Genomic DNA, 10,606 nt, shown 5'->3' on the forward strand with positions numbered 1-10,606 from the left:
AGGGCTCCAGGGTTCCTTCTTGTCTGATCCGTTAGGCTGGAGAGAGACTGGCTGTGTAATACCTAGACGATGTTTATTGGTTATTATTGGTTAATCTGGCCCACCGCTGGCCTCATTGCCTCATCCCTCCAGAGAGAGGAGGGGATGAGGGGTGGCGTCAGGCAGACGGCAGACACACCCCAAGGTAAACATCTTCAGAAGGGGGCCGCTGTCTTATCATTGCTCTAATTACACTCAGACCCCCCCCTCTCTCTGCCCCCCCTCCTCCTACACACCCCTCCCTCTGCCACAGACACACACACACTCCCCTCCCTCTGCCACGCACACCCCTGAGATTAAGTTTCTAATTAAATAAATGACGTCTACTTCACCCAGAGACTAAAGTGGCACCTCGATAATTGTTTTGAAACTTCCAAAATTAATTTTTTTGGTTGGGATGCTCAAGTTGTTTAAACATACCTACAGAATGCAGGAAGGAGCGTTGCCAGGATGAGAGAGTATCAAACTTTGGGAAATCACTTCAGAAGTGGAGTCAGATGGCTAAACGGTTAGGGAATTGGACTAGTAATCTGAAGGTTGCCAGATCGATTCCCGGCCGTGGCAAATGACGTTGTGTCCTTGGGCAAGGCACTTCACCCTACTTGCCTCGGGGGGGAATGTACCTGTACTTACTGTAAGTCGCTCTGGATAAGAGCGTCTGCTAAATGACTAGATGTAAATGTAAGTAGTCTTCAATTCAATTGTTTTGTGTCTGATGAGGTAACAAACTGTTTTGAAGCATGAAGTTGCAGCCCACATTCATTACCAGTACTACCAGTACATTACAAAACATTTAAAGGCGAAAGACGATGCAGCTTGACGTACGGAAATCTGAACTCACAAGGGCATCTGGCATCTTGAACTCCAGTAGCCCTGGAAGAAGATTGGAAGGGAGGGGGGGAGGGGTGTGGACTGGACAGAGGACCCCGAAATTGAGTTTTAAACAGATGCACTAATTCCATTTCCACTCTTTTGAATGTGGAATGTAAGGGGGGCCCTGTGTGTAACTTTACACCTGCTATCGCGACTCGCACACACACACACACACACATACAGACACACACACACTTTTGTGTGTAGGGAGCTATTCGACAGTTGGTGGTTGGGACTATCTGTGTGTTAATCAATACGCCCCCAGTCTGGGTGAAACCGATGCTCCAATTCACATCCACTGCTGTTACACTGGGCCTGAGACTGGACACCTGTTCAGAAGCTCTCACCTGAAGAGAGTGTGTGTGTGTGTGTGTCTGATGATGCTAGCCAATGGTGTGTCTAATATTGGATTCGTAAAGTGAGAGAGCATGGATTTACACACACACACAGAGACAGAGAGAGAGACAGAGAGAGATAGAGAGAGAGAGGAAGAGAGAGAGAGACACAGACAGACAGAGATTGCCTAGTAGCTCATTGTATGTAACGCAAGAGACGCAAAGTATTGAAAATAAATTAGTTTAAGGCTCTGTTTGAGATTTCCAAAAACCAATTATTAGTGTGAATCACATTCATTATGGCTACCCAATCACTGTGTTTTAAAAGTCATGCTTTGTTCGTTTATTTCCTTACTGAGACTATTGACACACATTATCGTGTTTGTTAGGAATTGGAAGACATTTCAGTAATGACCTCCTCAGCATGACGCTTATTGAGGAGTTAATAGAAATCTTTGGCTCCGCCATTGAGACAAACACCTCTTTCTTAGTTTAGTACAACCCCCTGTGGCTCGCTAACTAGCCCACCCTGTCCTTTACCTCGTCTTAAATTGACGATGCCCGTAGACATAAAACGTGGTGTTCTAACATTAAAACACATAGGCCTATTTTGTTGCTGTAAAAATAATTATGACGTTGACTTTGAAGCAATTTAATTTCTTTGTTCAAAATATAGTCTTTCAGCTGTTGGCCTACCAAATAATATTCGAATCGACAAACGGTTGATGATAATGATACATACATTTGCTATTTATGTATATATTTTTTTCTTCTTAAATTTGAATGATCCTTCCAAACGTATTGACTCATTTTAAAGTCCAATGAAGATTGGCCAGAAATGGTCTACATTAGGCATTGCCTACGAGGGCAAGAACGAACAAAACAGAGATCCTTTGATTAAATCTTTCCAGGGTTAACATTTTAAAATAACACCTATAGACAACTTTGACTTATTCCCGTTCCCCACCCTTTAGCCTACACAGTGATAAGGCGGTACAACGAAGGGGGAGTTGCCGCCTCCCGTATAAAAGCAGAACGTCCGCCAGTTGCAGAGCATGCAGAGCCAGCCACAGTGACAACCGCACACAAAGAGGGAGAGAGACAGACCGAAAAGACACCGAGAGAGAAACGGTTCTAGTCGGAAATCTATTCTGCCAGTCAAATATCTATAGCGATCGAATCGATTTTAGTAGCAAATTTAAGAACAACTGTATCCCAGATACAGACTGACGGTGTGGGGATACTTAAGGTATTGTAGCCTATCAGCCAAGACAACTCACCCGGGGGAAACCATCCTTACTCCCCTGGAAATCATCCTGAGCGAAGCATGAGTTTACCAGCATCTCTTCGCGAATAGGATTTGTACCACACAGCCTGCTTGCACGCGCAAGTTCGCTGGGACTTTGAAGGAGACGAATTCACCCGTGAACGAAGATGGAGTGGAACTTACCGGGGTGGTGCGTGGTGTTCTTGGCACTCGTTCTGCACAGGTCGAGTTGCGCCGCGGCGAAAGAACTGACGTGCCAGAAGATATCCGTGCCTTTATGCAAAGGAATCGGTTACAACTACACCTACATGCCCAACCAGTTCAACCACGATACGCAGGAGGAGGCTGGGCTGGAAGTGCATCAGTTTTGGCCGCTCGTGGAAATCAAATGTTCGCCCGACTTGAGGTTCTTTCTCTGCAGCATGTACACTCCTATCTGCCTCGAGGACTATAAGAAGCCTCTGCCTTCCTGTCGGAGTGTTTGTGAGCGAGCCAAAGCGGGCTGTGCCCCGCTCATGCGGCAATACGGGTTCCCGTGGCCAGACCGAATGAGGTGTGATTTGTTACCGGTGCAAGGCGACCAAAGCACACTGTGTATGGACTACAACAGAAGCGACACAACCACTGCAACGCCGGTTGTCGCAAAGCCAACGAATCGCCCGGTGAAACCTTACAGCATGCGAAAGACCAAGAACGGACACCGTCCTAACTTGCCTGGAAGTAAACACAAACCTGGCACATCCTCGTGCGAACCGGGCTGTCATTGTCGCGCGCCCATGGTTCCAGTGAACAGCGACAGCCATCCTCTTTTCAACAGAATAAAAACAGGACATATTCTTAACTGTGCCATGCCCTGTCACAACCCTTACTTTTCACAAGAGGAAAGGACATTCACTGCGTTTTGGATAGGACTTTGGTCCGTTTTATGCTTCATTTCCACTTTTGCAACTGTCGCAACTTTCCTCATAGACATGGAGAGATTTAAATACCCAGAACGCCCTATTATTTTTCTCTCAGCTTGCTACATGTTCGTGTCTGTAGGCTACATTGTCCGACTTATTGCTGGACACGAACAAGTGGCGTGCAACAGGGAACATGACATACAGCATATCCACTACGAGACCACTGGCCCCGCGCTCTGTACAATCGTGTTTCTACTCATTTACTTTTTCGGCATGGCCAGCTCTATTTGGTGGGTCATTCTGTCCCTGACCTGGTTCCTAGCCGCGGGGATGAAATGGGGGAACGAGGCCATTGCTAGTTACTCGCAATATTTTCACCTGGCCGCTTGGCTTATACCCAGCATGAAGTCTATAGCTGTTCTGGCCTTGAGTTCGGTTGACGGAGACCCCGTGGCGGGGATATGCTATGTGGGGAATCAGAATTTGGACAACCTCAGAGGGTTTGTTTTGGCGCCCTTGGTCATCTATTTATTCATCGGCACCATGTTTCTGCTGGCAGGCTTTGTATCCCTGTTTAGGATCCGGAGCGTGATAAAACAAGGAGGGACGAAAACAGACAAACTGGAGAGATTGATGATCCGGATAGGCGTGTTTACTGTGCTGTACACGGTCCCCGCCACTGTCATCGTTGCCTGTTATTTTTACGAACAGCACAACCGACAGACCTGGGAAAACACCCATAACTGCTCGTGCTTGTCGGAGCGTGAAATGCAGAAGCCGGACTATGCTGTTTTCATGCTGAAATACTTTATGTGCCTGTTGGTTGGCATCACGTCCGGAGCGTGGGTTTGGTCGGGCAAAACGCTCGAATCGTGGAGAACTTTCTGTACCCGCTGCTGCTGGGGCAACAAGGCCACGAGTGGGTCAATGTACAGTGACGTGAGCACGGGACTTACGTGGAGGTCGGGAACCGCGAGCTCAGTATCCTGTCCCAAACAGATGCCATTGTCACGGGTTTGAAAAGAAGAGTGGACTAATCGTGTTGGGATTGTCCATCTGCGTGTTCTAATTAGCACATTAATGAGCGTCTAATGATTAACCTTACATAAAGACACCCAAGCCATGGCAGGGGATAGAACAATGTTCCTGGAATGAAGAATCTAGAGTCTTATCTAGGCCTAATTAAACGTGCACCTCTTCTGCAGTGACATTTCTATTTGAAACGAGGATTATCCGTATAATGCAAAATAACCATTTTGTCTTAAAACGCCCATTTTAAATAGAGACAGAGTCTGTCTCATTTTAACCTATGATTAGGAAATCAGTATCACAGCCAGTTTGAAGTACAGTGTGTTTATGCCTTGAAGTCTCATACGGGTTTATCAGTAAGACATTTGTATTTATATAATCTTTGATGCTCAGACATGTACAGTTGTATATCAAGTTTCTACGACTTTGTAAATATGTACATTTTACTGTGATATAAAATCTTTATTTTGAGATTAAAACTTTTTTTATTGAATTGAAGTTCTCGTACGTCCTATCTTGGTGTCTATAGAGTAAATAATGTGTTCCGTAATTCGTCAGTCAAGCTTTCTGGTCACATAAAAGAGAAATGTTAACCTTGTAAGTGTAGCGTAACTTGTTGAAACAGCAAGCAGTCGTACTTTCAATGCGCGTAATTATGCATTTGACTTGACGTTTAACTGTCCAAATAATATTTTTCTTCAAGCAAATTATAGAAAATAAACATTCTTTCGTTTTTTGACGGCATATTAGAAAGAAAAAAAAATCACTCCATGTTTAGGCTCCACATTCAGAGGTGCGAAAGGAGGAAAAGCATTGATATGTCAATGACGACTCCACATGTGGCCTGTTCGCGTTAACCCCTATTGATGGAATCACCCCATGCAACAATTAGCCTATGTCAAACACCTCTTCTTCCAGTTCCAACTTACTGTCCAGATACAACACCACGTAGTCACACTTGGGCCTAACTATACCTTTCGTACCTAGATAAGGAATGAGGGACTATCACTGTTTACTGGTATTATTATTTTTAAATATATTTAGGCATGGTTCAGCCTTCTCGATGTTGATAATTGTCCATGTTTTCACTGTCTCGAGGCCGTAGGGCTGGAATTAGGATGTCAGCGAGAAGAGCGCGACGCTGGGCAGATCCTCCCTCGTGCGTAAACTTAATTACGCCCAGCGTGTGGTCTATTTACCGTGTCTGAGTTTTACACAGCTGGCTTATCCTCTTCACAAGCAAGGAGAAACTGTTGCATATGAAAACTCTTAAGTCGCCCACTGTCTGTAGGAAGACAAAGATTTAGAGGCCTTGCCGTCCAACCATCTAAGTCGCTCCGTCAACTGTCGTTAATGTTGAATTTTAAAATGCGCCATACACTTAACTTTATACAGGCGGGCCCTTGTAACAAATCTGTGGTTGACATGTAGCCTAAGTGATAACACTACAAGTAATTCGAAACAGGATTCTTGCAAACAATTTGTTTAACGCTGATTTTATAATGTTATTGTTGTCAAGGAAGGCCATGAGAAGGTTTCCACTATTGTACAAATCCCCATAAGATAACTTTAAGCAAAAACAGACAACGTTGGGTCATAGACGAAACAGTGCTTCCACCTTGTGGTCGAGAGTATCAATCGTTTGACGTGGCCTCCTTCAAAATGATCATTCCGAAATCACTAGATGTCATTTCAACACTTCAAAAATGTACTGAACGTTGGAAGAAATACCACACATCGATGTAGTCATTTCGATACAATAAAATTAAAATCAATATTAATTAACTGCCAAACAAATAATCAAACTAAGAGTTGGTACATTCGATACAGCATAGATGTAAATTATGTTATGTATACTTATGTTGTGCCAGGTGCTTGCGTCGTCTTGTCTTTAGAATTTCAGTGCCCAGTCTGACCTTGTGTTGTTCTGTGTACCTGGCAATAAAAGACTTGGAACTTGATTCTAGACAACCTGCGGTTTAACAACCAACTGTAGGTCACCAGAATGATTGATCCACGAGAACATGACATCTGTCATGTTTTCATACGCAAAACAATACGCGAACTTTTATTGGATCATCAATACAGTTTAGTGAACGTAGCCAACACCGGTCAAATAATGGCATACATACCGCAATTACCTTGCGAGTTTTCAATTTGTTTGTCTCCACGCATGTCACTTCCGCTCTCACTCGATGGCGTACACGCTGTAAATACACATCACCATAGCCCAGCGTTACAGGAAGATGGCTGGGTCTGTAGGGGTCAAACGGTGCCTACTTCAGCCTCTGGCAAAAATCAACAAGGAAATGAGTTGAGAGGTCAAGCCCTGATTCCTCTCTCTTGCTGACACAAACAGGAAGCTGGTTTGCGGGTACAGGAAGAACCTATCTCTGAAAGGTCTTCTGTGGCCTATTTTTACCACCCCAGATGCCACTCCCCCCAGTAGGACTGATGTCAGTGGGGCTTCTTGTCTGCTGATACAATCGACTGACACTGATTGAAATTGATCTGGATGAGAATAATAAAACACATGAGTCTGAGCACATGGTCATAAATAAACAACGTTGTCATAACGAAATAACTAACGCCAAAACAAAGAGGGAGAGCATGCTGATTTAAACGGACTCGATGACGTCAATAATCGAATACAAATAAATACATCATGAATGATAGTGAGGTCTGAGTTAGAAGGCTGAGCGGTGAACAGTGAGATGTTCAGTGAGGAAGCGAGAAAGCATATCACAGGTAAGCGTGTTAGTGCTGTGTGTGTGTCCATGCATGTGTATTTATAGGTGCATGTATACAGTATGTATGTGTGGCAAATAAAGTACATCAGCATACATTGTTTTAAAGATAATTCTTTGGCATTTTTCATGCTTTATTGCAGTTTTGAAGTGTGACAGGAAAGGCAACAAACTCAGTCCGCTGCAGAAAGGCCTCAGTCTTCAAGGTACGTACACTTATCCAGTGAGCTCCCGGAACGTCCAGCCTACATGTGTCTGTTTGCATACCCAAGAACAGGCAGCCAGGACCAGAGCCTTGCAGGAGACACCACTGTGGAACCCTGCTTCCTTCACAGCCAGCCCATGTTTACTGGCTTCACACACAGCACCGCTATGGAGACGGAAGATAAATGACCCAGATACCGTTTCTCTGATTACTTCCTTCAACATAACAGAAAGCTGGAAAGGGAGACATGGGGAAAACAGCAGCTTCTCTGCCCCGTGCGTTTACTCTGACATCGACTACAAAGAGGTGAAAATGGATTTGTTTCGTGTCTTCAGGGACAGGCGCAAGCCATGAAACCTCTGCTCCGACTGAGATGCGAAAATAAGTCTGGGTAATCAATATTGGTTGATGTTTTGACAGCTTCTCTGACGTGCTGTTAAGGTCGATGTTGAATCCGCCCTCTAACTTCTCAATCTCAAGTCAGTCTTTGTTCCTGTGAAGGTAGAGTGAGCTGTGCTGTCTAAACACTGTGCGCTGGGGGAACAGGAGGTTGTGTTTGACCAAAATCTCCAACACAGGATCAATAGGAAGTTCAGGAGCTCGATTGTCATTTTCCACTGCTGTATGTTTCCTCATGTGGTCGATAACCTTGTGCTTGTGGAACAACTCCAGAGAACCTATAGGGATTGTAGAATATTCCCGAGGGAGGAGGTTCTGATCACTCTAAGGAAGCGCAATGTTTATAGGTTTTGAATGTCAGGTTTCCTGTAGCAGTCGTGATCTCCATGTGCAACATTAGTCATTGTCCAGAGGAGGGCAGTCAAGTGACACACAGCAAACAGTACGGTCGATCGCATCCACAAAATCCACATTTTCCTATCAGATTCCTGTGATGGACACCTGTCCAAACCAGGGAAGGCATGAGTATATATCTAAAGTTAGCACACGCCAGCATCCCTTTATGAGGGGGTGCATGGATGTACTGAATACCAGGGCAGAAAGATGAAGGGTTCTTGGCATAATCTGAACAGCATGGGTTTAGTCTGGGTCAGGGCGGGGCAGGGTGGCTACTCTGTAGTGTCGGAGTACAATAAACGGACCTGGGAGAACAGACAACAGCTGAGTCCTGTACCTATTGTTGGTTGGAGGTCAGTCTGCATTGTGAAAACGACCCCTTTTTCAAGGTCGGCAAACATAAATAACTACAATCCATGCTAGTGTGGAGATGTATACGCTTACACGCATTAAATAAAGCAAACCACAGTGACTATCATCACACCACGTATTGTTAAGTATACTCATGTATTAATGGTTATCTTAATTTGACATTGCACACGTTTGTCTTCAGAAACTAATATCCATATGCGATGGATGGATTTTCTTTATATATCCACAATGAAGAAAATAATATATATTCATATAAGGTATAAAATAACCTATGAGTATAGATATTTTACAAACTCCCTCAAGTTTCCTCAGCTAACCCTTAAACGGACAGGCCCTGTGCCGAGTCACACATACGCCCTCTTATCCTGGATCCCACTGCTGTCAGAGTGCTGCTCCTCCCCGGTGCCCACCATGGAGGCGTACTGGCCCAGCCTCTTGTTTCCCGTTGGCGTGGTGATGATGACGCCGGGGCCGGGCGCTGTCCGCCGGTCCCTCTGAGGAGACGGGGATGGCGTGTCGTCATGCAGGACGTAGCTGAACGCGGACGCCGCCGACCTCCCGCCCTCTCGGAGCACGCGGCCACGTGCGATCGAGGCGCCGCCGAGGCCGACCAGGTGGATCCTGGGAGCTTGTGGAACGACGGCGTTCACGGAGGAGTCGGCGGCAGCGGCGGGCGTGGCACGGTCGTCGACTCCCCTCCAGAGTCCCTCCCCTCCGTTCGGAGCAGTCTTGTCCTCCAGAACTCCGTTACCCATAAACACGATGTTCTGTTCCCCTCTGCTCAGCTCTTCCTCATTCAGCACCTCCCTCTTCCTCTTGCGTCCCGCCACGCGCCTCAGGGAACAAGCCAAGTCGATCAGGCCGAGCAGGAAGGAGAGGGAAGCGACTCCCAGCATGAAGATCATCATTAAGGTCTTCTCCGTGGGCCTGGAGGTGTAGCAGGCCACGCCGGACACGCACGGAGCCTCGTAACACAGGAAGCTGCGCGGCACGGAGAGACCATAGAGGTAGAGCTGAGCGGCCACGAAAGCGGCTTCCAGGAGGACGCGAGCGGACGAATCCAGGAAGGAAGCGCATGGATAGCTGGCCGAGGACCAACCGGCCGGCGGGAGGCTCGGAGGGGCGACGCCGAGGTGAGTTTCACTGGAGGGAGTTGGGCGCAGGGTGGAGAGAGAGCTGGTCCGTGTCCTCTCTGAGGAGCGGCGAGGAGCTCTGACGCTCTGGGAGGACAGGACTCTGTGGGTGACGTATGTGAGGAACAGCAGGTGAGGGAGGCTCAGGGACAGGAGCTGGAGCAGCCAGAAGTGGAAGAGGGAGAGGGGAGAGAAGACGTCGAAACACACGTTGGTGCAGCCAGGCTGGATGGTGTTGCAGACAAACTGATCTTGCTCGTCGTAGAAGAGGGTGAAGCCCGAGAGGAGGAGGGAGGAGAGGCGGAGGGTCACCGTGAACACCCACCACGTCTTACCTGGAGGAGACGAGAAACTCTGGCTGTTACTCAAACACACACAACGACGACAAGGTCAAATGTGTTTCGGTTTCTACTTCATAAACTCATTCTGAGTCTTTCCTAAACATATTTTGCAGAACATTTTAAATAATTTGATGAGAAAATGTGAAAAACACCTGTCATCAAATAATTGTTCTTTGGTCGTCTAACATCTTCTGAAGTTTTTGAAAAGTAAACGTAACACCTTCACAACAACGTACCCATGAAACTGATGTTGTTATTCAGAGTAACCAAGACAGCTTCCATAGCTCCCGTCTTCATCGCTGCAAACAAAACCTCATCAGCAGTTCCCCCAGATCTTCACACACCACCACATCACCCTAACAAACCCATATACCTTTCTGTGGAAATAATCACAAATAAATAAACATTCACTTCTCCTCTCTTTAACTCTCATCGCTTCTCAGTGCAGCTCACCAGCAGTCTCCACACACTCAGAGAAACGTTCACACCAAACCCTCAGAAGAATCACAAGTGTTTTAACAGCTTTCTATCCGTCAGGCTAAGGTCAGGACCTGTATTTGCAGGCTAT

General features: G+C 46.2%; 2 protein-coding genes across 2 annotated transcripts; one reads left to right on the top strand and one right to left on the bottom strand.

Annotated features, from left to right (window-relative positions):
• Positions 1-2,315: 2,315 nt before the first annotated feature.
• LOC124472561 (frizzled-8-like) lies at positions 2,316-4,943 on the top strand. Its single transcript, XM_047027481.1, has one exon. The coding sequence runs from the start codon at positions 2,682-2,684 to the stop codon at positions 4,434-4,436; it is 1,755 nt and encodes a 584-aa protein (XP_046883437.1). The 5' UTR covers positions 2,316-2,681; the 3' UTR covers positions 4,437-4,943.
• A 3,803-nt stretch (positions 4,944-8,746) lies between these two features.
• Positions 8,747-10,449, bottom strand: LOC124472956 (gap junction delta-4 protein-like). Its single transcript, XM_047028144.1, has 2 exons — positions 10,275-10,449; positions 8,747-10,032 (listed from the first exon to the last, which is right to left on the bottom strand). The coding sequence occupies exons 1-2, from the start codon at positions 10,333-10,335 to the stop codon at positions 8,909-8,911; spliced, it is 1,185 nt and encodes a 394-aa protein (XP_046884100.1). The 5' UTR covers positions 10,336-10,449; the 3' UTR covers positions 8,747-8,908.
• Between the last annotated feature and the right edge of the window lie 157 nt (positions 10,450-10,606).

Source organism: Hypomesus transpacificus, chromosome 10, assembly GCF_021917145.1.
Source record: "Hypomesus transpacificus isolate Combined female chromosome 10, fHypTra1, whole genome shotgun sequence".
Taxonomy (NCBI): Eukaryota; Metazoa; Chordata; class Actinopteri; order Osmeriformes; family Osmeridae; genus Hypomesus; species Hypomesus transpacificus.

Coding starts and splice junctions, on each gene's coding strand:
- LOC124472561 (XM_047027481.1), top strand. CDS start 2,682: ATGGAGTGGAACTTACCGGGGTGGTGCGTGGTGTTCTTGGCACTCGTT.
- LOC124472956 (XM_047028144.1), bottom strand. CDS start 10,335: ATGAAGACGGGAGCTATGGAAGCTGTCTTGGTTACTCTGAATAACAAC. Junction 10,033..10,274: donor TAACAACATCAGTTTCATGG/GTACGTTGTTGT, acceptor CGTCTCCTCCAG/GTAAGACGTGGTGGGTGTTC.